Source organism: Dermatophagoides pteronyssinus, unplaced genomic scaffold (genome assembly GCF_027571235.1).
Source record: "Dermatophagoides pteronyssinus isolate colony J.1.1.1.1 unplaced genomic scaffold, Derpt_VIB-CSIC_2022.12 sq0015, whole genome shotgun sequence".
NCBI lineage: Eukaryota > Metazoa > Arthropoda > Arachnida > Sarcoptiformes > Pyroglyphidae > Dermatophagoides > Dermatophagoides pteronyssinus.
In genome coordinates this window covers 447,180-474,286 of record NW_027461539.1, presented here as the reverse complement: position 1 = coordinate 474,286, position 27,107 = coordinate 447,180, and the positions used below count along the sequence as shown (strand labels likewise).

At 27.1% G+C, this 27,107-nt stretch overlaps 2 protein-coding genes and 1 long non-coding RNA gene across 8 annotated transcripts; 1 reads left to right on the top strand and 2 right to left on the bottom strand.

Moving 5' to 3' along the window:
* Window positions 1–6,171: 6,171 nt before the first annotated feature.
* LOC113791552 (neuronal acetylcholine receptor subunit alpha-7-like) lies at window positions 6,172–8,687 on the bottom strand. The gene is made up of 3 exons (XM_027341343.2): window positions 8,281–8,687; window positions 7,939–8,213; window positions 6,172–7,881 (listed from the first exon to the last, which is right to left on the bottom strand). The coding sequence occupies exons 1-3, from the start codon at window positions 8,557–8,559 to the stop codon at window positions 6,315–6,317; spliced, it is 2,121 nt and encodes a 706-aa protein (XP_027197144.2). The 5' UTR covers window positions 8,560–8,687; the 3' UTR covers window positions 6,172–6,314.
* A 3,635-nt stretch (window positions 8,688–12,322) lies between these two features.
* Window positions 12,323–27,088, bottom strand: LOC113791553 (neuronal acetylcholine receptor subunit alpha-7-like). Of its 6 annotated transcripts, XM_075822190.1 has the most exons (10): window positions 26,979–27,088; window positions 24,813–25,617; window positions 15,762–15,943; window positions 15,585–15,694; window positions 15,262–15,521; window positions 14,981–15,201; window positions 14,866–14,899; window positions 13,565–13,591; window positions 13,360–13,472; window positions 12,323–13,276 (listed from the first exon to the last, which is right to left on the bottom strand). In XM_075822190.1, exons 2-10 carry the CDS (start codon window positions 25,255–25,257, stop codon window positions 12,368–12,370), a joined length of 2,301 nt encoding a protein of 766 aa, XP_075678305.1. In that variant the 5' UTR covers window positions 25,258–25,617; window positions 26,979–27,088; the 3' UTR covers window positions 12,323–12,367. The 6 variants fall into 6 exon arrangements, with proteins under 6 accessions (XP_075678305.1, XP_075678306.1, XP_075678309.1 ...); XM_075822191.1 differs by lacking the exons at window positions 24,813–25,617; window positions 26,979–27,088 and adding an exon at window positions 23,459–23,561; XM_075822194.1 differs by lacking the exons at window positions 24,813–25,617; window positions 26,979–27,088 and adding an exon at window positions 17,923–17,944.
* On the top strand, window positions 17,967–19,815 carry LOC142645603 (uncharacterized). Its single transcript, XR_012846696.1, has 3 exons — window positions 17,967–18,450; window positions 18,627–19,007; window positions 19,075–19,815. It is a non-coding gene; the product is annotated as an uncharacterized LOC142645603 (long non-coding RNA).
* Window positions 27,089–27,107: the final 19 nt, after the last annotated feature.

Below are 27,107 nucleotides of genomic sequence, written 5' to 3'. Positions count from 1 at the left end.
TCGAAAGATTCTGACCTTGCTTGTTTACTATCTTATCTTGATTGATAAAATACTTTTTGGTCATTAAATGATATTAGCAATTATTTTATTAGGTTAAATTAATGAATAAATCTTTTTGAAAACAACTTGATCCGTTAACTTTTATTTTATAGTTTGAAAATAAGTTTTGTACGTATGTTTTTTTTGAACTGAACTTATCCCAAACTTTGATATTATAACACAAAATATGATTGCAAAAAAAAGATGGAGGGAAAAAACTATCGATTTCTTTCTTTCTTTCTTTATTTTCAAACAATGTGTGCAACAAGACCAAAAATCGTTGCAATGTTAAAAATGATTGCTACGATGATGATGATGATGATGGCATGGTAAATGAGAAATGATATTAATAAAAATGATCTAAATAAATTGAATCATCAAATGAATGAATGAATGGATTTTTATTCATAAAAACATTCATTCATTGATATCATCATAACACCTACATCGTAGACCTAAATATAAAAGAAACATGCTACACACGCTGTGTAAAAGAAAATATTTATTTATCAATATTTGATGATGATGATGATGATATCCGACAAATAATAATAATAATAATAATAATGTTATTATTATTAATAATAACAACAACAACAACACGTTTAAAATGGAAATTGTGATAATTCAATCCAAAAAATTGTTGAAATTATTGTAAAAATATTAATAATTTGTTTTTCTGATATGAATTGAATGCAAGTTAATAGAAATCATAGAAATCATTTTAAAATGTTTGTTTTTTCTAAAATCTTTTTTTTGGTTTTGGTTTCCGTCTATTTCAAACATGTTTATCTTTTTTTTTACTTTCTGTAGATTGAACATTGTGATAGGGGGAAGAAAAAATCAATGTAAACATTGATTTTTATAGTTTTGAAAATTTCAAATGAATCGTTATTTTATTTTTCTCTTTTCTTCTTCTTCTTCATCGTCAATACTTAGTTTTCCTGAAAATGTTTGCTTTGGTTTATCCAAAAATAAAAAAATCCGCTTTTCTGAAAACATTTAATGATGATTATAATGATGGCGATTTTGTTTTTTTGCAAACAAAAAAAACAAACAAATTTCCAATCAATAAAGGATTGATTGACGATTGGATATTTTATTTTTTGTTTATAGCAAAAGAAGATTATGCCGCCCAAAGCAACCTATAGGAAAAGAAATGTTTCGTTCAGATTTTAGATTCTCTATCTCTCTTTATATATGTCACAAACTATTTATCATGTCAATGAAGATCGAATTGCTATCAATTATCAAAACATTCATATTGGTATGAATGAGTATTCATTATTGTAATCGAATATCAATTTGTTGATAGTGATGGTGATGAAAAATAATAAGGCCCTGCTGCTGTCATTGCTATTTTGAATAGACTTTTTTTCTCTCTCTCTCTCTAAAATATACAATGAATACGAGAGAAAGAGATAGTGAAAAAAAAACTGATACGAAACATATCACGTTTCTTAGCATCTCAATATGAATAAATAAATTCAAGTCAATCTTGGTGCTTTTTACCCAACACATCATTCTAATTTTTTTTTATAACAATGTTACCGATTGAATTGCTTTCAACAATCAAAACCAAGGGAATTAATGATTTTACCATTATCATCATCATTATTCTGATTATTTTTTTTTAGAAAAATTCAAATGAATAAAATCAAAATTTGAAAAAGAAAATTTGTTCAACAATAATATAGCTGATTCAATGAATAGATTGGTCACAAAAGAAGCCAAAATTCATAGCTATTCAAATTCTATGGAAAAAAATTGCATCAACAACAACAACAAAAAAAAATTATTATTATTCATCAGCCTATAAGCTATAGGTTGTGATATTCATAGAATTTTCACACACATTTCCCTGTGGGAGTATGATCTGGTTTTCTTTCTCTTTCTCTCTCTCTCTCTCGCTCTCTTGTTTAGTTGTCCGATCATATATGATTCACATCAAAAAAATCAAATTTCATAAATCAAAGCAATAGTGCTGGTTTGGCTGTAAAATTGTGAAAACCATAGCATAATAATAATAACAACAAGCTAAACACAGCAGCAGCAACAATATTTTTTGGTTATTCAAATAACCAAAAAATCTTATTTTTGTTATTTGTAAATATTCAATCAAATAATAATACAATGATGTAATATGAGATGTGCGTATATATCGATATGGTAATGGTTAATATCAAAAACAAAACAGAAAACAGAAGAAAGAAGAAAAATTTCCGGTCGCCAATTTTTAAAATTTCGTTGGATAACCAGACATTTATGATGTCCAAAATTCTGATATCAGGTTGAATTTTTTCTGAGAAAATAAAATTAATCTTTGGTAAATCTTCTCTGACGGTGAAAATCGTGTCAATCAATCTACCTTTAACCGAATCGACATAGACATTGATAATGAAAGTTTTTGTAAAACTTTCTTTTTTTTAAAAAAAAACATTGTTACAAAGAATCATGTCTATTTGAAAGAACCACAATGGTTCATCATCATCATTATCAGAGAGAAAACAGAAAGAAAACAAGTTTATTATTATAATATTGGACAACAACAACAACAAAGTTATTATCACAAGTCATCATAATCATTATATAAATTAAAATTATAAATAATTGATTTCGGTATAATACAAAATGAAAAAGTTTATCATCATTATCCTCTAGTCGATTAACGATTAACATTGTTCTGAAAAACAAAAACAAAACAAAAAAAACGTGAATAATGTCGAGATTAGCATTATTCTTTTTTCCATTTACAATGAACAATTTAGTTGGAGAAAAAAAATTTCACCGAATACAGAGAATTGCCAACCGAATAAAAAGATATAAAATATTGAATGAAATTTTTCATTTTCAAACACTTAAATAGTAGCATCGAATAGAAAAGGATAATTAAAAAACAAAATAAAATTTTGTTGTTGTTGTTGTTGTTGACTAAATCCCTTTGAAATTATTATTGACTATTAACCAACTAAATTATTATCATCATCATTATAAAATATAAATGTTTTCAGTATAGATTAAAAGATTCAAGAAGCGACAAATGATCAAAAGCAATTTTCGTTTGTCTGCCTCCCCCTCCAAAAAAAAAAAATGAAATGAAATTTTTTTTTGTTTCTTTTGTTGTTGTTTGTTTGTTTGTTTCAATTAATTGATGCAACCATAAAAAAAATGAAAAGCAGAGAAAGCAATCCAAAAACGTTTCAATTTAACCCTCTCTATCTATCTATCTACATAATAATCAATTTTGCCGTAGGTGGTGAACTTTAGAACTTGAAAACAAAAAAATTCTATATTCATATTGCACTGAAGTGCAAATGGAAAAATATGTCTATATTTTCGAAATAAAATAGGTGATTTAAGTAAGTTACAATATCCCAAAAATAATTGATTGTTTTTGAACTGAGATGACGATGATGATGTTTAAAATTATGAGAGGCAAATTCAATTCCAAAAAAAAAACAATTTTTCAAGAAAAAAATAAGACAAAACCATTATTCGGCACCCCTACCGAATAACCAAAAGAAAAAAAAACGTAATTTGTCAGAAACAGTTGGTGGTTTTAAATCCCAGTATAAATGAACAGAAAAAAATAAAGAATAAAACTGAGTGAATCTAAAGTGTGTTTCAAAAATATATTTTCCCCATCCATTTAATAATCAAACTGGTGGTGGTGTTGGCCACAAATAAACTGCTGCTGTACTTTTAATAGAATTTATTGACGAGCTTATTGAAATTATCCAATTTTTTTCAAATTTGATCAATAAATAGAATCTTCTATCATATAAATAAATATCTTGATTCATTTATGTATTTGAATTGAAAAAAAACAGAACAAATGTAATGTTTGGATAAAAACCTTAATATCAAATCAATTGTATGCCTGTTGATTGTGAACCAAAAAAAAAAAAAAAATTCGCCGGAAATAAGATTTGTAACGAAAAATTCTTCTTATAATTTTCTTATAACGTTTTTTTTATTACATTTCGTATGAAATACTTGGAAAAAAATCGATTAATTATAACTTTTTTTTCGAACTCACTGACACATATTGCATATTTCATGATGATTTTTTATTTATCATCAATGTAATATTAGATGAGAAAATTTTTTCTTTTGCAATTTTAAAAGTTTTTTTAAAAAAAACGAAGCTTCGTTTATCCGTTATTATCATTGTTGTCGTTGCTGTATTTTCACACAACGAATCAATTTTGTTTTCACATAAATTAAGCTACTTAAGTGGAATTTGATAAAAATTATATTTAAAAAAATTAAACAGTCAGTTTGATTCCATTCCAAAATTGTTGATAAATTCATTCATTGTCGACGACTAAGCCATATTATAATTTTTTTTTAAAGAATTACGACTTGATCTCCTTTTTTTTGTCTGGTATTTTCACCATCGAAAATGAAAAAGCGTAAATGACAAAACCATAATTTCTAAAATTCTGTTTAATTGACAGTTTTTTTCTTCCTTCATCTTGACAATTAATTAGAGCAAAAATAAAATTTATTTGATTGCTAAGATAAATTTGGTTAAAATGATATTTGAATTTTTTTTTTTTTTCGGCAACATGTGAATTGCAATGTAAAATTCATACGAATCAACCAGGTTTTTATAATGAAGAAAACAATCTATCTGGCCATATTATCAATATCGATAGTCATCAATTGAGCAATAGCAAAGAGTTGACAAAAAAAAACAACACTTCTATTATGATGATTAATGGCAGTGAAGCCAACATTTAGATTAAAAGGTAAATTTTTTTCCCGAACACGATGGAATCAATGACAATAAATTGAAATTACCAATGATTATTGCAGTAAAAAACATGGGTTTATTCAATCATTCTGTATCATCTGATTTTGGAATGAAAATCTGAAAGTAAAATTCAATCACTATATTTTATTACACCTTTTGGCGCATCACAAATATACAGCACCTGTCGAGATTTTTGAATGTTTATTTTGGATATTTTTTACAATGTTTTAGAATAATTTTCCCCTTAACTTGCCTTTTTACAACAACAAAAAAAAACACGCATGTAAACTAACACCTTACAATAGTTAAATTGTGTAGATGATTGTAAAATAGATGGAATATAGATAAATAAAACTAATAAAATTGTAATTTATATCATCACATGGACAATGATTTTCAATATTCACTATCCTGTTTGATCCTGTATCAAACAAAATCAAACAAACACGGGAAAAATACCTATCGAAAAATTGATTCTAGTCAATATCTTTTTCACATGCTTGCTTAGTTTGAAACTAATAAAAATCAAATCAAACGCAATCAAACGCAAAAATGAATGTAAATATTGTTTGCAAACAAAAACAAAATAATTTTATTGTAATTTTTAATTAATTTTTTTTATAAACTTGAAATTCTTCATTTTCCAATGAAAAAAATAAAATTGTCAGCTTAAAAAACAACAAAAGCTTACCAATTTGTTGAGCTCAACAAAACAAAAATTATTTCCATTATCTTTTTCATTCTTGAGAATTCTCGACCAACTAAACAGTGATTATATTGTAACAAAAAAAAAGAAATAAAAACAAAATCAACAAATAGTGAAACTTATGAATGTGTAAATCAACAGGGGAAAAAAAAGTTCCCTAAATAATTGTTATTTCTCTTCAACGTTGAAAATGTCATTCAAGTGTGTGTGTGTGTGTGTTTGCTAACACTTCTCAATAACATGGATGGACAGGGTTAATCGGAATTTGAAATAATATAGCTTAACAATCTTATGTTTATCACGTTATAATTAAAGTAGAAAACACAAAAAAATAAATAAAACTTAAAATATTATTCCAGACTATTTTAATTTTAATTTTATTTTTTCAAACAATAAAATAAACCAAACTAAAACCAACAATTGACTTGTCAAATGAAAGTAAAGAAACCGCTTAATCGAGATTTAAGAAGGCAATTTATTCGCCAATATTGCATTGTCAATATGGATGATAGTGGTTTGAAATAAACAAAAACAACCAACCATTGCTTTCTTAATACCAAAGTACTTTGTTTTCGGAGAAAACAAAAAGCCAAAACAAACAAACAAAATAGCCATTATCTCTTTTATATAGAATTCCAGTAAAAACAAAAAATGTCGACTCAAGATATAAGGAATAATAATTTTTTTATTTATTTTGAAGTTAGAATATCTTATTTTTTAAATATACAATGTTGTTGTTGTTGTTGTTTATTGAAAATGTGAAACAATAGAATATAATGAACATAATATTTGAAAAGAATAACATTTTAACTAAACAATCAACTGAGGAGCCGATATAAGACATATGGCCAATGATAATAAGGTAAACAATGTAAATAAAATAAGACAAAGACGATCAAGAACAGTTGCACCATAACGCCATTCAGCAATCAGGTCTTTAGTTTGATCTTCTTCACGCAAACGATCAGTAATAAAACGCATTTCGATCAATATTTCTAATAATTTATATCGTCGTTTCATGTTCATATATTGATGTAAAGCATAATGTTCCGGATCAATTTCATTATGGTTTTCATCCGGTTCATCATCATCATCAGCATCATTCTCGTTATTATTATTATTATTATCATCTACACTTTGATTATTTTTATTCATAAAATCGTTACGAGATCCATTAGTTTTATGAAGACCATCATTTTTATCATTTATTTGCCGAGTTCTTGATTCATTCATTGTAATCGATACTTCTACATCAAGATCTTCGTCTAATAGACAATCTTCATTGACTGGACCATCATCATCAGTACGAGCATCATCACGACAGCTAATTATTTCTTCCGTTTTGGTCAAATCAATTGAATCGCTATTATTCGTATTGGTCAAAGGCAAATTATTATGATGATGGATATTCGATGCAGACTTTTCCACTAAATTATTGGTTCGTTGTCTTAAAAGACAATTTGATTCATGTTCATGGATAGTGCCATCTGTCGATTCCATATAAAGATGTGGATGAAAAATATATCTAGCATCTGAATGATTATTAACGTTTTCGGTTTGATGGTCATTATCACATGCTAATGGAACGGCAGTTGGTGGACTATTGAGCTTAGAAATTGATTTGCATGTTACATTAGCATTACCATTTGGACCAGTTGTTTGCATCATAAGCATTACTTCATTAGCAGGTGCAAGATTTAAATCAGGATTTTCCACAGCATAATCTTGCTTATGAATATTTTTCTTGTTATCGTGAGTAGTAACAGCACATCCTAATGCGGCCACTAATTTCTGTGTAGATGAAACCTTTTTTAATTTACATTGTTTTGGTGGCTTAATTCCTGGTCGATCCATTCCCAACAAACGTGGTAACCAATCAAGCAAAAATTTTCTTAGTTTAGGTCCCATTTCTTTTGTCTCTGATGAACGATGATGAAAGTTTAGCACAACGACGGTCATCACAACTGAAACGGCTACCATCACCATTATTGATCCAAAATATAAAGCTATTATTGATATAGAATCAGAAGTGGCAGGTAAAATTTTGCTCAATTGAACAAGAAACACAGTCATAGAAAGCAGAATAGTCACACCGAGATGCAATTTTTCACCGGATTCCGGTGGTGATGAAAAGCTTAACAATGTCATGGATGATAAAATTATACACGGTATGATTAGATTGAAGCCATAATAAAGTGTACGGCGTTTGATGTGAATAATAAATTTGATGTCGACAAATGGACCTGGACAGCATTCATAATATTGTGATGTTCGAATTGCTGGAACATCAACAAGTACCCATTCACTGTTCACCTGATATGGGGAAGTATCAGCCGAGACATTTTCAGGTAACAGATCTACTTGTAAACCATCATACCTATGTGCAAGGAATGTTAATTATAATAAAACTAATTTTTTTTAAAAAGAAACTTACGTCCAAGATCCAAATTTGAGCTCACAACGCTGATCATCAAATGGAAACCAAGTAATATCAATACGACAGGTACTTTTGAACACACCCGGTGGTACATATAAACATCCTCCAGTATAGTTGACTACTACATTCGTACGAAATGTACTATCAAATCTTTCATCAGCGCTATTATACATCAAAACATCCGGTATCCAAATTCGATCGGTCATTATACGTAGAGTTTCAATGCCACCATATTCTTCGGGATTCCAACGGAGATTTATATCAACCCATTGCTTTGAAAAAAAATCAGGTAAGTATTAAATAGTAAATTATCAATATATTGATTGATTGAATACATACAAATTTTAGCCATAGATTGGAAATTAATATCTGATTTTTTTCATCAACCTCGATTATCTGTTGCAATGTTATGCCAAATATAACATTCAATGTATCATTTTCATTTTCTACTGGTCTTTCTAATGGATTATAATTGTTTAAAAGATGATTAATCAAGTGACGTTCATTGATTCCACCATATACCAAATCACAGATCATCAATAATGATAAACATAATGATTTTTCAATTTTTACAATCGAAGGAAACCAATTGAATTTTCGATAAAAAGTTTCTTTCATGGCCACTAGATGTCCGTTGTAAGATATATGACGATAAGATTTACATAAAAAATTATTTCAAAATGTTTATCAAGCTTGTTTGAATCGAAGCCCCTGTGTTCAGTTTGACTTAACCACCACGACTGAAGAAAAAACTTTTTGGCTATCCAAAATGTAGAAAAAATTCTAAATGAAAAATCTAAACAAAATGGATGTGACAGAATCATAGATTCAAGATGCTACTACCATTTTTTGAATGAAATGAATGGAGCAGGCGTATGATTATTTCGATACAAACAAAAAAATCATCATAAGAATTGGATGCGCAAGACAATTTTAGTACAATATTGATTTTGATGAATATAAAATCAAATTAATGAATATAGTTCAAAGCCAATAGGTAAATCAAACTAAGCATAAGCAAAAAAAAAGTAACCTGTTTTCATGTTTCAGATTAATTTCGATAAAAAAAACAACAACCTAAACTTATGATTTGATTTGTTCAAGAAACCAATGTTATAAAAAAAATATATAATTCGTTGGAAACATCACACTACAAATTGATTACCGAAATACCATTTTATATTAGTTAGAAGTGATTGGAAAAAGTTGATTGACTGTATATAATGTATTACGAAAAAAAAAAGTTTTCATGCTACACACCTAGATACGTGAAAGAATTTATGTGTTACAGTAAACAAACCGACCGACAGAATTATTTTCAATCTAATTAAAATTTTTAAAATCAAAATCAAAATATTTGACAATTATTGATGAACTTAAATTAATCATTGAATAAGTTCATGATTTTTTTTTGATGAAAAAAAATAAAATCATGAAAATCCGTCGAAACATTTTGCTTTTTTGATTGAAAAACCAGAATTCTTCTCATATTACTGATTTGGATAACCAATCATCCAATAACAAATTCCATCGACATAATTATTAACAAGAAAAAGTTGTTTTTTTCGGGGAAAAAAATTCTTACCAAATACAGAATAACAGAATGAAAGAATTACCGTTGTTTTTTTTCCCACAAAGAAGTTGAATGATATTGGTTAGTTATCAATAAAGATATTTAATCTCTGAAAACAACAAACAAACAATTCAATTTAATACATGAAGAAACTTTTATTTATTCAATTGAAATTCGAATCTTTTCCAAAGAACAACAACAACAACAAAAAACAAACAACGGTGATTCCTTGTTTCCCATGAAATGGTTTTGCAGAAGAAGAAATTGAAGAATCCAAAGAATCAACAAACAATAATTTTATTCACAAAAAAATAGCGGTTTTTAAAATAACAAAATTTGCCACGTTCCGAATTTTTCAATCGATTAATTTGCCCATGTGTCATTCATATGTTCACCTTTTGAGAAAAACGTTTCGCATTATTATATTCCCACGTTGAAAAAAATCCTAACAGTTTTTTTTGTTGAAAAAAATCTATCATCCAAGTGAAAATGATTACAATTATCGAAACAAATTCAAAAAAATAAAATAAGACATCTTTATCTAAAATAATCCTTTTTTGTTGCTGATTCATTTTTTAAAAAAAGAAATATCCATTATTCTTTATCATGAAAATGACGTAATCACAATGAAAAAAAATATAAGTATAATTTTATTAAAATATAATGGCAGCTCATGTATATAATAAATCATCATCATCATCATCATTGAAACCCTTTCCTTTTCCTTTTAGTTCAACTTATTTTCAATTCTGTTCTGTTCAAATATTTGATTTGGGTTGAATTTTTTTTTTCTCTCTATCATTTCTAAACATGAATAATACAAAAAAAAGGGTAGAGGTAATCAAGATTTACATACCGAAATAGAATTGAGAGGGGAAAAAGGAATAATGACAAAACACCGACCGAAAATATATGATGAATCCTTAATGTTTTGTGAATTTTTTCCAAAATATAATGTATTTGTTATGTGCAATTAATATTTATATTCTTTATTATAAATAGTTTTCTAATTACCATAATCGTAATATTTCTTCAATTATTATTATTATTATATTTTTATCCCCTTTGATTTGGTGAAAAAATCCTACTTTGAACCGATTCAAAAAAAAAACAAAATTCCAAAAAACATTCACAAAGACGACAATTGATAGAATCGCTAAGATGAGTGTTATTCTTTCTCCCATTCTTTGTTGATAAACCTGTTCGATTTAATTTAATTTTGTTTTGAGATATCATGTCAAATGAAGTGTGTGTTTGCATTTTTTTAGAAAAAAAACGTTTTCAAATTGAAAATTCAAATCGATTCTGTCATAGATTATATGCAATATTATTATTATTATTATTTGGCCTACGGGTTAACTATCGGATGCGAAAAAAAAACTTTTTTTTTTTTGGTTTTGTTTTGCTAATTCTTCTTTTGAGTATTTGTTTTTACTTGAAATAAAGGAATAAAACAATTTTCACAAATTTTATCATCATTGCACCAAGCAGCAGGATAATGTTGTTGTTTTTTCTGTATTTTCGTGAATCTAAAATCCAATGGATCGTGCGTGAAAATCTTCGGTTTATAAAGCTTTCATTCAAATAATCAAATTAAATCACACACACAGACACATTGAATTGAATCGAAGGTCACGAAAGTGAATTTGACAGAAATAAAAAAAAACCAAGAAAAAACGATAAATTTCCATTCCGTTTTGAATCGATATTAACGAAAAAATGAATGAATAAATGAATGACATGTAGACATTGTGATCGTATGAATTCTCCTTTGTTTTTGTTTTTTCCAAAAAATAAAGTTTTTGACAGGTGTTGATTTTATTTTATTTTTTTGTATTATAAATTCTTTGGTTCAATAGAACTAGATTTTTATTTTTATTTTTTATTAAATATTATTTTATTATCATTCGATTTGATTTGTTGTTTCATTTTTTTTTGTCACCACTTTTTTTTCACAATGATAAAACGAAACCAAACAAAAAACAGAAAAACAAAACAAAAAATATATATATTACAATCATATTGAAAGCGAAGAGAGAGAGAGAGAGAGAGAGAGAGAGAGGAAAAGGAAAAAAACAGATATAAAAAAATAATGAGCAAAAAAGGAAATGGATAACAATTGAATGGAAGTTGGGATTCACAGAGCAGTTGACAACAATAATAATAATAATAACAATATCAACAACAAAACAAAACAAAACAAAACGGCAGCATCAAGATCTAAAAACGAAAAACAAAAAACAAAACAAAAAATTTAAACAAAGACAATGAAAAACAGGCAATGCACATGTCGATGTTTAAACAATGTTAAATTCTATTCAAACTATAGAATATTCTGTTATATGTCAACGTATGTATATATGAGCATTGAACTGAAGATATTGTGGGAAAAAACAACAAATCCAAAGAACAGAACTAACAGTTTTTTTTGTTGTTTTGGATTAGACTCATAAATTTCTAAATAAAATTCTTATAGTTCTTAATGAGAATGAAAGAAAAAAAGAAAAAAAATCGTTGCAATGAATGATGATAATGGAATTGGCGATTTTTTTTATATAATGAAATGATAAAATATATAATTAAATAGCCAGGAAGAAAACAAGTCAATAATTAGGTATCTTTTTTTATATATCGATCAGTCATACGAGATTCAATACTTTTTAATATTTGTCGAAAGTAATATACCAAATAACGTATACAATATTGACATTCAGTATTTAGAAGAAGTTTATCGCGGTTTATGATCAATCACTTTGTTACAAGACGAAGAAAAAAAAATACAAGACAATATTGATGAAAATGGCAATAATGTTATAAATGAACAGATTTTTATCAATCAAAAAAAAGTTTTGTTTAGGCTAACAAATGTGGAGCTGATGCTAAACATATAACTAATGACAGTACGGCAAACGTGCTGAACACAATCAAACAAAGTCGATCAATAACAATGGCGGCATATTTCCATTCACTGATTATATCAGCTAGATCATCTTCACGTCTATAACGATTGGTTATGAAACGAAGCTCTTGCATTATTGAATTAAAATAATCGATTGTTTGATGTGATCCAGTTCCGGTACAAGTACAACAACAACATGGATTTTGTTGAATATAAACAGCATCATTGTTTTGAAGTTGAAAATAATTTTGTTGCTGACTTTGCCGATCAAAATGATGGATTGCTTCATCTGAAGCTAACAATCCGCTACACTGGCGACGATGTTGTTGTTGTTGTTGTTGTCCAATAAATTGTTCATCCATTGTTGATGGCGATTGATGAGGATGATGATGATGATGACCCGGGGGCGGCGGATATGTAGAGTAAGCATATGGACAAATTCCACTTACTGTTCCACAACCATTTGGTTGTTGATTGATTGGATCAAAATTAGACGGCTGTTGTTGTTGTTGTTGTTGAGATCTATGGACACAACCACGTTTATGGCATAATGATTCATATTCTTTCATCTTTTCAGTCAAACGTATCAATTCTAAATGTGTAGGTGATGATGGTGTATTGAAACGATTGGCTATCCATGTAGAATTGAGATTATTAATAGTAGTACATGGATTATTCCAAGTATCGGATGGCACATGATTCTGATTTTGGTATGGATTATTCGTCGCACAATAGGCCTGATACTGTGTATGTAAGTTACCGGTTGATTTATTCTGTTTTCTTTGTTGTTCACAACGAAGCAATTCTGGTGGTTTTTTTATCCTTAAAATTAATGGTAGCCAGGTGACAATTACTTTTCGTATCTATCAATTTTATTTTTTTTGAAAATTCAGCAAAAAATAATAATCATAACACAATCAATTTATAAATCATTTGATATATTTACCCAGTAAGGCATCTCTTGTTGTTGTTCAGTGGTTCGATGATGAAAATTGAGCACAACTACAGTCATAACAACAGAGAAGGCAACCATGACCATAATGCAAGCGAAATAAGATCCTAAATTGAAAAAAAGTTAAATTGAAACGGACGAAGATTGGATCAATTAAGTTTTTTTTCAAAAAAAAGATAAAAAAACACAATTCACTTACCAACAATAGAAACGGAATCCGATGTAGCTGATTTCAATGAGAGAGATAAAAAAAAACAAGTAAATTTAATAAAAAGATTGAAAATGATAAAAGCATTCAGAATTTAGTTTTGCAAAAGATTGAAATCATAGCACAAAAAAGATTTTTTTTTAATTTTTGGTTCTGTTTAGTTAAAAAGGTAAACTACATTACAACAAGGTGTTTGAACAAAATCGACAAAGTACAATATAATTGTTTACATTTCAAACACCCTGTAAAGGAACTGATTTACTCATAATTTTTTTTTGTTTAGTGAAAAAAATGGTTTCTTGGAGAAGATGAAAAAAACCTATTTAAGTGATATGAAAATATGGGCAATGTCTATGTCTATGTTTTCAAGATCGCCCCTCATCATCATCATCATGATTGTACAAGCGATATAAGCGGTTCTTGAAGAACAACAACAATCAACCCTCTACATACTAAGTATGATTGAATCGTAAAATGATGAACAACAACAACTCTAAAGAAATAATAATAATGTTAAGTGGATCGTATGGTCGAATAACGTCAAGTCGAATATCCTATGGCATCATCATCCAAGTTTTATAAAACTAAATATCACTATCTTGTTAGTGCATCTTAACAACGAAAAAAAAATCTATTTTATTAAACGGCTAAACGATTCCGTTTTTTTTTCTTTGTTATAAAGAAAGCACATTTTTTTATCATTCTTTTTTTCAAGAGAGTTTATTATTATTCTTTCAAAATTGTCTGTTTATCATGATTCATCATCATCATCAGCAACAAAATTCTAGCATTATGGGTACAATAGTGTGGTTGCTGCTTATAAACGAGTATAAGTTTGTAAACATCAGTTTTTTTTCCCATTGTTGAAAAAAAGAAAATAACTTTTTTTTCAAATGAATGAATGAGAATTCAGAATATAACTGAGTTGAACAACAACAACAACGAAAATGTTCTACCTAAACAACAACAACAACAGAAAAGACTATAAGTGAAGAATTTACTCGAATCATAAGTTGTTTGTTCCATCACTCAATACTTTTAAAAAACAATGTACTATAGTTTACTCAGTCAAGTCACTATTATAGATTATTATTTTAGATTAAAAATATTGTAATGAAACATATATTAATGAATTCAACAGCAAAAAACAAAAACAAATTGGTCGAATATAAATAATGAACAAGTTTATAATGGCTAACAAAGAAAAAAAACTTGTCAAGCTTAGAAATATTTTTCTACCAGATTCTATCGATTTCAATTATAATTTAAAAAAAAATAAACAAGAAACTCACCAGGCATAATTTCGGCCAGTTGCATCATGAACACCTAAACATTTTAAGATTTTTTTTGGTGATAAAGTTGCATGAATCAGATTAAGTTCAATAAGCTTTTCAAATATTGACTTACAATCATGGAGAGTAATATGGTGACGCCTAATGTCAATTTCTCTCCAGAATCTGGTGGCAAAGTAAAACTGAGCAATGTCATTGATGAAATAATGACGCTAGGCACTATTAGATTGAAACCATAATATAGGGTACGTCGACGAATACCAATTGTATAAGTAATATCGATATATTGTTCAGGACAACATTCATAACTTTGAACATTACGAATACCGGGTACTCCTGAATAAGAATGATCATTAATTTCTTATCAATTAAATAGAAAATAAAGATACCACATACCAAGCAAAACCCATTCACCATTGGGAATATATGGTGAAATATCACCACTGGTACTATCATTTATAAATTTTAAATCTACAGCCGATCCATAATAAGTCCAAGAACCGAATTTAATATCACAATATTGATCGTCAAAAGGAAACCAAGTGATGTCGATTTTACAAGTACTTTTAAAAATACCGGGTGGTATATAAAGACAACTACCATTATGATTGACTACCACATTAGAATGATAGGTTCCATCAAATTTTTCATCGGCACTGATTTAAAAAAAACATTTAAAGATCGAAAATATTAAGAGAGATCCATTAAAATTTACTTACCTATTATAGATTAATATATCCGGACGCCATACTTTGTCGGGTGAGATTCGAAGATCGGTAATACCACCATAATCATTGGGTGACCATCGAAGATTCGAATCATTCCATTCCTTTTTTAAAAAAAAATATATAAAATAAGTAGAGAAAAAGAAAATCGATCGATGATATAATACATACCAATCTAAGCCACATGTTGGTGATTATATTTTGATTCTTTTCATCAACATCAATAATTTGCTGTAATGTTAGGCTAAAATAAACGATCAATACTTCGGATTCATTGGCAACAGGACGTTCAAGTACATTGTAATTGCTTAGTAAATCATTCAATAAACGTCGTTCATGTGAACCACAGATCACTAATCATAAATAAATATGAAAACAAAACAAAAAAAATACAATTCAATAAAATAATTCAAGCAAATAATTTCATTCAATTCAATAGTTTTATTCAAAACAAAACAACAAAAAAGTTTTACTTTATTCATAGCTTATGTAAATTATAGAGCTTCTGAAAACTTTTGTCCAGTTTGTTTGCCAAAACAAACAAACAAGCAAAACAAAAAATTGTTTGATATACCATGTCCGCTTTCATTGTCTCATGTCATCATGATTTTTGTTTTGTAAATATTTATTCATTATGTCACGCATATCATCATGATAATAATAAGTGTCCATAAATGAATGTGAATTTTTTTCGATTCTTTTACCTTATTCACGTTATATTGATCAAATTTACATTCAGATAAAGTTAGTGTTGTTTTTCTTTTCACAAATCTCTCATAATAATAATGAACTTATTATTATTATGTCTTGTCAACATGATCCCGAACAAAAGAAAAAAACTAGATGTTTGCTTTACACTTTTTGTTGTTGTTATTGTTCCCAATCAAACAATAACTTTCAATTCAAATAATGAAAAAACAAAAACAAAACAAAAATTGTCAAATGTGAAAAATATCTTTGGGGATATAATAATTCTTGAGAAAAAATCTTTTGTATGATTTTTTATTCGAGTGAAAAAAGCAAAATTCCAATCAACAGTGAGAAAGACAATCTTTTCACTTCATAAATTTAAAGCAATAGATTTCCAGAAGAACAAAAGACAATTATATCGTATTAAGATAATGTCAAAAAAATATATTTTTTTCTGCCCAGTTACACTAATCGATGTATATCGATAAATTTATCTTAATAAATCCCATAGGTCTCATCAACAACAACAAAACAAAACAAAAATATATAAATGAAGATATCTTTTCCAGTAAAAAAAAAGTGAAAGTAACATCAATAATGACCATCATAATTTATTAAGTAAATTTTCACCATAATTATCATTTAGTTCTTGGCAGAAGAACAAACAAAATTCAGTTTTGAAAATGAAAATACACTATACTGTTTAACGGAGAAAAAAAGGCCTCGAAAACATTTGTTATAACCCTTTTTTTCCAGAATAATACAAGAAAAAAAACTAAATTTTATTAATGAAAATTACACACAGCATGTAGTATTTAGGTCTATTCATTATTATTTAGTGTTGAAAGTTATTAATTTAATTCAATTTAAACAAAGATTTACACTTGTGTATTCTCTCACTCTCTCCAACAGAATTTCAATGGTCCGCATAAATTTTTTTTCTGTTCTTTTACAATGAAGTGAACTGTACAATTTTAATGCAATAAATGAATGAATATGAAACAAAACAAAACAAAACAAAAAATAATTACCAATATCTAAATTATGCAATATGAAAAGACAGAGGAGAAAAAAAATGAACACGAAATAAAAAAGTTTCATTCATTCATTCAAATAAAACAAAAAAAAAAGTCTTTTTCATTCAAAAATACTAATATTATTCATGAAAATGAATGAATGAATGCATATGTAAAACAAAACAAAACAGAAAAAAAGCATAACTATAGAAAAAAATAAGGATCAAAACAAATGTAAATGAAAGAAAATGTTGGAATTTTTTTATTTAGTTCTTCAATTCAATCAAACAAACGAAATAAACATGGACGATTTACAGAGAAAAAAAACAAACAAACAAAGGTTATTCTTTATTCAAAATGAATGAAAGAAGAAAAAAAAATAAAGATTCATTTTCTTCTTACAACAAACAAACACATGATTGGTAAGCTTATTTATTCAAAAACAGAGAAAAAACAAACGAAAATATTCCATTTTCAAATTCCAAGTTTTGGCAACAATTTCAATTTTGTTGGCCACATTTCAATTTTGCTGGTCCATCCAAAAACATTTTTTTATTTGTACCTTGTATCACACAATGGATAAACACACTTGAAACCTGTGTACTTTTCATTTGTTGTTTACATACTTGTTTGGTCAATGATAAAAAAATTTTGAATCGATTCAATCCAATATTATTTTATCACAAAAATATCTATTTTTTGAAAGGATTTTGATGATTATAAAAACTTATTAACTTGTTTTAGCAAACAAACAAACAAAATAATTAAATTTAATAATTTTTTTTCATCTAATTTGATAACAAATCAATTGTTGCAACAAAGAATGTTAAGCTAAGCTAAAAACAATAATAAAATAAAATAAATAAACATCAAAATCAAATGAAAACAGAAACAGAAACTGAAAAACAGAAATCCAAAAATGTCTATCGATCATTATTTTCTCTCTCTCTTTCAATGGTACAGATGAAATGAAATGACAAAATCAAAAGAAAAAAAAACGAGAAGAAAAATCGAAACTTTTTTTCTTCTTGTACAAACAAACAAATAAACAGAAGAAGAATCTTGAATGATTTATTGAGAATGAATTTTCTATTCTAGATGAATAGAAAAAGAAAAACTGACTCTCACTATTTACCTCTCATGTACCTGTCAAAGTATGTATAGACTTTTTTATTATTATTACTGGAAAAACAAGTTTTCATTTTGATTTGACATCAACAACACACAACAACACATAAAATAATTGAAACAAACAATATTTTTTTGCCACTAATTTAATCAATTTCTTTTTGGTTATAATTTTTATTTTATAAAATTAAAAAATTTCTAGAAAAAAAATAACAAGAAAAGATCGAGAATGAATTCATTTTACAGTCTTTTTTTTCAATCTGACAGTTTTAGAAAGGGAAAAAAAGATAAAACAACTTGTGTATGGGACCAGCAACATTATCATCATCAACAACAAGACAAAATCAAACTAGAATTTGAAATTTGGTGGATTATTATAAGCCAGCAAAGAAAAAAAAGCATTATTTTTTCGAAATATTATTGTATGTGATTAGATAATAATAAGTTTTTCAATAATGTCTCAGAAATAAGAAAAGAAAGCCAATAACTAGACCAAACAAAATATAGAAAAGGAATTATTAGGGAAAAAATTGAATACCAAAATGACCATGTTTGGACAACAAATATTTTTAGTTTTGTCTTGGTAAATATTTCGATTTCACTTTAGCTTTTTTGTGGATTATTTATTTATTTTTTTATTTTTTTGCCAGAAAAAGTCTATCAAAGAATTTGATTAGAAAAAAATGTATATTCTGTATGTAAAAGCCGAGGGCCAAAATTTTGTTTAATGAAAATATCGTGATATTTGCTTTTAAAAACCTGAATTCAAACGATTTGAACTAAAAAAAACGAAAATTGCTGCTTAAGCTATTTACACTGGAAAAAGAATTTTATGAAGAAGAATGAAAAGAAGTGGATAAAGAAACTCAATCAAGAATCAGGTCAGAGCAGATCGTTTTCTCTCCCACTCTCTCTCATTTCACGTACCCAATGACATTCTATTCATGGGAAAAAAATATGGATCAAACAAAAATACGATCACAATTGAAAGCAAAACCAATATTGTCGAATAAGATGCATTATACAAAATACACCCAGACTCTTCGAGCAAACAAACAAACAAAACAAAGAAAAAACTGTGTCAAATGTAAAGAGCGGAAAATAAGCGATCTTCATCCATCCATCCATCCATCATCTGGTATTTTTCTCTAGATTATTACATACCTATTATAACAACAGATTCGAACAGATAGTGAATCAAACGATTCAAAAGAAAAGAAAAAGAAAAAGAAAAAGGATATACTTTTTTTGGATCATAACTAACTAACTAAGTAAGTAATAGCAAGCAAGCAAACAAGAAACATCTGAGTCACCATTTAGCGTATGTGATCAACAAAAAAGAAGAAAAAATAATAAAAAAATGCAGTTATAAGATACATTCGTCTTTCAAGATATTCTGTATGCATGATGCATTCGCATTTGCTTTTGCTCTCTCTCTCTCTCCGGAGACCACAAAAAAAATTTTTATTTAGCCATTGTTAGAGCTAGGCTTTAAGTTGGATGATGTTAAAACTTTCATGTGAAAGTCATGTCTCAATTTGTCAATGTTTCTGGGCTGGTTTTTTCGTTGTTATCGTTGTTGTTGCTGTTGTTGTATGAATTTGTACATAAAACAACAATGATTCATAATAATAATAATAATGATGATGGCCAAGATTAGTCTATAGCACGTCTCTCATTTATTGTTTATAATAATAATAATAATAATCGGTAGCTAGCAGAATTTATTGATTTTTTATCCATTTTTATTTTTTATTTTTTGATCCCTGATCATTTGTTGTGAATGATAAAAAGCATATTAATTCGGCTATGTAATGGAAAAAAAGGAAGAAGAAAAAAATGATTGTCATCATCGTGAACAAAATTTTATAGCATATATCAGGGGGAGGTATGTTTATTGAATTTTTTTTTCTATGATAATATTTTAGATGGATTGTTAAAATGTATGTGTGAAGAATTTCCTACGCCATTTAAACAAAAAAAAAATTCCAAACAGAAAAGTAAGCTTCTCTGCCAAAATTCATCATCATCATTATCAACATTATTGTGATGCTATTCAAGAATGGATTTTTATTTTCTCTCTCACTCACTTTATACGAAATAAAAACGAATCGTTTTTATTTTTTTTTTTTTGTTTCAATTTCATACAAATCGTTATTGTCGTTTTGTGTTTATTAGATTCATTTGGATATTAATGTGTGTGTGTGTGTGTGTATATGGTGAACTCATTTTACTTTGTCCTTCTTTTATAAAAGATGGTGATCATCGTCATCATATGATCGATTTAATATGAATAAAATCGACCAGACATCAAAAGTTTTTTTTCTGTTTTCATGCATGCATGAAAAAAAAAGTTGAATACCTTTGTTTGTGTGATATACAATATATATGGGAGAAAAAAATAATGATAGTCCAATGATTTTTGTGCGTGTGCGTTTACCGTTTTCATTTTTTTTTTCGTTCTGTCAGAAATATTTCCGTAAACCGAACAAAAAACTGTTTTAAAAATGATTCAATAGTAAATATAATGCAGTAGCGTTATACGATGTGTAACATCATCAATGACATTTAAGAGAATGAAATTGGGAAACTTTTTTTTTGTTCGGGAGATGTAAGGAATTTTTATCTTTTTTTTTATATATTTTACTTTGTCTTCAAAGCTATTGTAATTATTTCATTCTATACACACACACACACACTGAGAGACAAACAGACAGAAAGATCTACATACAATGCATGCGAATATATTTCGAAAAGAAGCGAAGAAGAATATAAAGAAGAAAAAAAAAATGAAATAAAAAATTCATGTGGAAAAATAAAATCTGTTAACGTTTTACACATTGATGAGGATGATGATGATTTTTTTTTCTTCTATATTTTTTTCACTGTTTAAACTTGTTAAAAAGAATAAAGAAAGAAAAGAAATTCTACTGCTTTTCATTAAATTCTCCTATAACCTCCTATTTCATTTAATATGCAAAAAACATAATCCTATAGGGAGAAACAAAATAAAAAATTTTGTTTTATCCTTTTTAAGTAGACAACAAAATAGACAAGTAAGAAAAAAAAATCAAAATCAAATATTTTGCAAATACAGTTTTTGATTTTGATTGTTTCTATCATGTTTTTCATAAAGATTTATCTCGTTTAAAGATATAAAGGTTACAATAATGATGATAATGTAAAGAATTTTGTCAAAAATAATAATGATGAATGCCAAAGCCAAAATATGCTGGCAAATTGTTTTTTGTTTCAGACCACAAGAATTTGAATCAATCAGAAAACCAGAAAAAACCAGCAAATTGATTTGTATCAACAGACATGTAATAGAAGGCAAAACAAAGCAAAACAAAACAATATTGAAAAAGACAAAGAATTCCATTGAAAAAAAAATTTCAATTAAGCTTTCCAAAATATTTCTATTTCGATTCATGCAATTCAATTGATTCTTATTTCATCGTGGGGTTAACTTATCTGGGTGTATGGAAAGAATAGAATGTATGAATATTCATTCATTCATTTTTTTCAAACACAATCATAACAAGCAAATACAAAACAAAACAAATGGATCAATAAAAATATAAAAAATTTTCTTTTACTGTATTCTCATATGTATTTGTAAAGATCTGGAATCGAAAAAAAAGAATTTGATTAAACTTTCTTTTAGTTGTTGCATTATAGCAACAACAAAAAGGAATATCTGCTTTTTTTGTTTGGTTATATTTGCATCTTGTCTTTAGTGATTAATGTCAATGTGAACAAAAAAAAATGATGTAAAGAAAGAAAGAAAAACATTTTCCAAAATGAAAACATAACACATCCATATAATGAACATACAATACTCCTCTATTCATAACATTGTGTTTTTTTCGAAAGAAAAAACCTTTTAATTTTGTTCCATTCAGTTCAGTTCAGTTCGGTTCAAACATTTAAAACAAATTAGCATTTCTTGCACTCGATTAGTTTTTTTCTTCTTCTTTTCTTTTGTTGGTTGTTGAAATTAGAATTCTTCAAATGAAATAAATGTGTGATTATTGATGAAAATCATCAAGAATAATAATAAAAGTCTTTTTTGCTTTTTCTAATCAAATAAATAGTTAGTTAATAATGAACTTTGTCAGAAAAAAAACTGAAGGTTAAAGATCATATCACTGTCATATTTGATCGTACATTACACTATTGCAAATTTCATTTTATCAATTTCATTTCGCAGATGTTCATTATTCATTTACGATTCGATTCGATTCGATTCGATTCGTTTATTATTATTATAATCTTTATCATTACAAACACCGACACGATATAGAATATAGAATCAAAATCAAAATAATAATAATATGTGATTTGATCTTTGATTTGATTATACAAAGCAAGAAAGAAAGAAAGAAAGCAAAACAAAAAAAAATTGATACATGAATCAATTATTAATAAATATATTAGATTGATACAATGAAAAAAACAAAAAATCATAACTAGTGTGTCAGGATTGATATTTTTTTCTGGTTCAAAGTTAATCAATATATATCGAGTAATAAGTATAGGATTTTTTCGTTTTGTTTTTTGTTCTTGTATACAAAACCAATGTGAACCAATTTTCATTGACAAAAAAAAATGATGCAAACGTGATGCACACAATGGTGCAATTGAAACAAACAAACAAACAAAAAGCGAAAATTCATTTTATTGAATTTTTTTTTCCAATTCTTTTTGTCTATATTGCGTTAAAAATTAAACTACGAAATAAAACAACAACATTTTTTCACATCAATTGTTATGATTGTTTTCAACAATAGAAAGAATGAAAAAAACCAATCATGGCTATGCAAATGATAGAAACTATTTCATTTAGTTGATTTTAGATTTGACGTTTTTTGACTCACAGGAGAGAGAGAGAGGGAGAATATAACTGTTTTTTTTATACCCTGAATAAAATTGAATGACATTTGTTTATGCAAAAAACAAACGGGAAAAAAATTTGGGATTCCAAAGAAAATTCAGAGAGAGATAGAAAAAAGAAAACACACAAACACAAACTTTGTTTAGCAAATAATCGGCTTTTTTTCTCCTTTTTCGAATTTGTATTTGTATTTCTGTAATTCTGTAATAGTGTAGTGGTTGTCATTTTCGTATTTCGAATAACAATAACAACAACAACAACAAATAGAATAAAAACATTGAATTTATCGATAAACACACACACACAAACACTGAGAACAGGACACATCATCATCATCATCATGTGTTAAATGTGTGATTGAATTTCATTATTATCATCAACAACAACAAATACCCAACCACCAAAAAAAAGTGTTGTTGGCTAAATCATTTAATTTGATGTGAAATACGAACCAAACTGAATGAGTTTTCAATCATTCTTTTTCGTTTTTTTTAATCTTTGCTTGGCTTCATCAATACCAAACAAACAAACAAACAGAAAAAGGGGAAACAATAATGTATTGTATTGATACAATGTCCTTACAAAACAAACACACACACATTTCGTTTTTATTTTACACTTCTTGAATCTTGAAGGAAAAAATAAAGAAATTCTTTGTCATTGAATCAAATCTATTGAATTATTATTTCATCATACGATCCATAAAACACCTTTAGTCAGTTAGTCAGTCAGTCAACTAACATTATCATTGATTCACACATAGGAAAAAAAAATTTCAAATAATAAACGAGTAAAATATATATTCATTTGACTTTTTTCACCGTACTTTTTTCTTTGTAAATTTACATTTCATGAAAATTAATAAATCAAATTAGATAAAATAAGTTTCTTTCCTATTATTAATGTTTGTCACTCAAACACAAACACAAGAGAGTTATCGAGAAAAAGAAATAAAGAATACTGGTGTATAAAAAAAACATTTACTTAGTCGAATAAGAAAATTTCGGCTAACAATAATATCATCGAAATAAAGAATGTTTTTTCCGGTGAAAATTTTTTCTTTTTGGTTAGTCACAGATGGTGAATTGGATCACAATAATAATAATAAACCAGATCTGATTGGCAAATAACCAACAAGAAGAAGAAGAAAACCAAAATATATTTTTCAATGGTTATTGGAAATTTCAACAACAACATTTCATCTTATCTCTTCATTTGAACACCAACATTATCATCATTGAAATAATATACTGTACTTCTTTTTTTCTATTCTATAGAAAGGAATGTATGTTCATCATGTTTCGAAATGATTGTATTAATCAGATAGATAGATAGATAAAGTCACTCTATTATGATTTATATATTCTGTTCAACATGATGATTTCAGAATTTTATTTGTCAACATAAGCAATATTTTCTGTTCAAATATGAAACAAACAAAAAAAAATTATAATAATAAAAAAAAACACACACACACACAGAGACACTTACCAAATGTTGTAGGCAACAAAAGGATTATTATTATAATGGCAATGATAAATTTTATTAAAGATGGCAACAATAACAACGATTCTTGATTTTGTCGTCGTTGTTGTTGTTGTTGATTTTGATGTCGACATTTTTGATTTTCAAAATGTGAATGACAGTTTTTTGTTGTTTGTTTTGTTGTCGATGAAGATGACGATAATGAATTTGAATTTGTTGAAATGAAAGAAAAATATGATGATGTTGATGATAAAAATGGAATCTTAAAAAAAGATGCACACTTAGTAAAAGGAGGACATGATTCTTCACATGATAATGATGAATGTAATCGTTGCCGTCGTCGTTGTATTTGTGGTCTTGACGGCATATTCATTGGCTGTAAAGATGACATGAATGGTATTTGAATCAATAAAGATACCCTTGAAGATGTCAACTGCATAATGATCATCATACATATGTACCATCAATGAGCAATTTAATGTTGTTGTTCAATTTTTGTTGATGATACTCAATATTGATTGTGTAATGGGCGTATTGATCATTTAATGAATAATGATAATGAATTTTGATAAAGAATCCACAAAAAAAAGATTCTTGTTGTTTTCCCGCCCCAATTTGTGTTTCAAGATATAACAATCTTATTTAGCCATTTTTTTGGTTCTAAATAAATTTTTTAATCTTTAATCGTTTCATCACATTAAGATTCGTTTTTTGAGCATTCTTTCTAGAAGTATAGAAAATGATGTAAAGAAAAAACTTTTCAGACGATTCAAATTCTGGTTTTCGAAGATATTTTTCAATCTGTATGAATCTATATAGAAAAGAAGAGAAAAAAAGAAATTTTATTTAAACATAAAAACAAGACAGAATCTAAAATAAATGAATAAAAATTCAAACAAATGCAACATATTAGCATATTTGAAATTCTGGAAGTAAACAAAAATCCAAATCAAAATTGTTTTTTTTATTTGAAAACACAGAAAACAAAAAAAATTTCAAATGTTTAGGCAATTTTTCTGTTGTATGCCATTATCATTCACAATTTTTCCCTTTTTATAATATTCTCATGTAAATAATGTGAAAAAATGAAAGAAAAATATTCTTTCTGCATATATTTGAAATGCTAGAGTGTGCAGAATATATTCAACAAAAAAAAGTTAATTAAAAAAAAGAAAAAAGAATATTACTTAATTTTCTTGTCATACATCGAGTTTTCATTACATTTTGATCATTTTTTAATGTTGTTATTAAAGAATTGGAGATTTAACTTTCGTTACATCATATTACCCGGATACAACAACACAACACAATAAAATAATAACTAATGATGATGACATTTGCATCAACATTTAAATCCCGAAAAAAAAAGAATAATAAATTGCTGGGTAAATTGAAAATGATATGATCTATATAATGGGATGGATGAAATTAGACAAAAAAAAAGTAGCTAGGTATAGTCGTCAGTTGAAACAGAAAAAATAATAATTAATTACAATTATCATTATTTGGAAGAATGAAGAATTTTGTAGAGAAAACAAAAACTGGAGCAGCTTTTAGTTGTCCCATTTTATTTTAATGAATTGTAATTATCTGTCCACAACAAAGTACCGATTAAACGAACCAAACATTCGAATGAATTTCTCACACACACACACACACTTTGATTTGACAAAAGTGGTAGTAATCTTGAGGTTTTTCATTCATTCATTCACAACTGTCATTTGTTTGGATTTTGTTGTTGTTGTTTTTTTCACACACACATTCACATTGCAATTCATTTTATATGGTGTGAAATGAATTTCGGTTTCGAAACAAAACCAAAAAAAAAAAGAAGTTATGATTTTTGTTGTTGTTTGTTTCATTCAATTGATAATATGCGACCAAAAGAACAAAATCCAAACAAATCGAAAATCTATTTGGAATTAGTTGAAAAATACGAACAAAAAAGAGACAAAAAACAAATTCAATGGGCTATGTTATTTGTTGTGCCGTTGTTTTTTTTTTTTTTTTTTTTTTGGTGCTGAGACAGTATGAATTTACAAATAAAAACAAATGGAAATGGTTGGTCTCAAATGAACAAAAAAAAAAAATAACAAAAACGATAAAAAAACAAAAGAAAAAAATGAAATGGAATAAAAAATAAATGAAAAAGAGATAGAGAAATATTCCTACGAGAATTATGTCAGCCAACAACAACAACAACAACATTGGCTTTTGATTACGAATTGAAAATAAAAAAACGAAACCGTTACGAAAATCAAAATCAAAATAAAAAGCTTTACCAAACGATAACGAGTGAGT

What these genes read in the sequence shown, in the direction of transcription:
- LOC113791552 (XM_027341343.2), bottom strand. Translation starts at nt 8,559, where the DNA reads ATGAAAGAAACTTTTTATCGAAAATTCAATTGGTTTCCTTCGATTGTA. An exon ending in CCAATCTATGGCTAAAATTT is followed by an intron (nt 8,214 to 8,280) that starts GTATGTATTCAA and finishes TTTTTTTCAAAG; the next exon opens with CAATGGGTTGATATAAATCT. An exon ending in CTCAAATTTGGATCTTGGAC is followed by an intron (nt 7,882 to 7,938) that starts GTAAGTTTCTTT and finishes CCTTGCACATAG; the next exon opens with GTATGATGGTTTACAAGTAG.
- LOC113791553 (XM_075822190.1), bottom strand. Translation starts at nt 25,257, where the DNA reads ATGATGATCATTATGCAGTTGACATCTTCAAGGGTATCTTTATTGATT. An exon ending in ACTGGCCGAAATTATGCCTG is followed by an intron (nt 13,592 to 14,865) that starts GTGAGTTTCTTG and finishes CATTGAAATCAG; the next exon opens with CTACATCGGATTCCGTTTCT. An exon ending in GGATTCCGTTTCTATTGTTG is followed by an intron (nt 13,473 to 13,564) that starts GTAAGTGAATTG and finishes TTTTCAATTTAG; the next exon opens with GATCTTATTTCGCTTGCATT.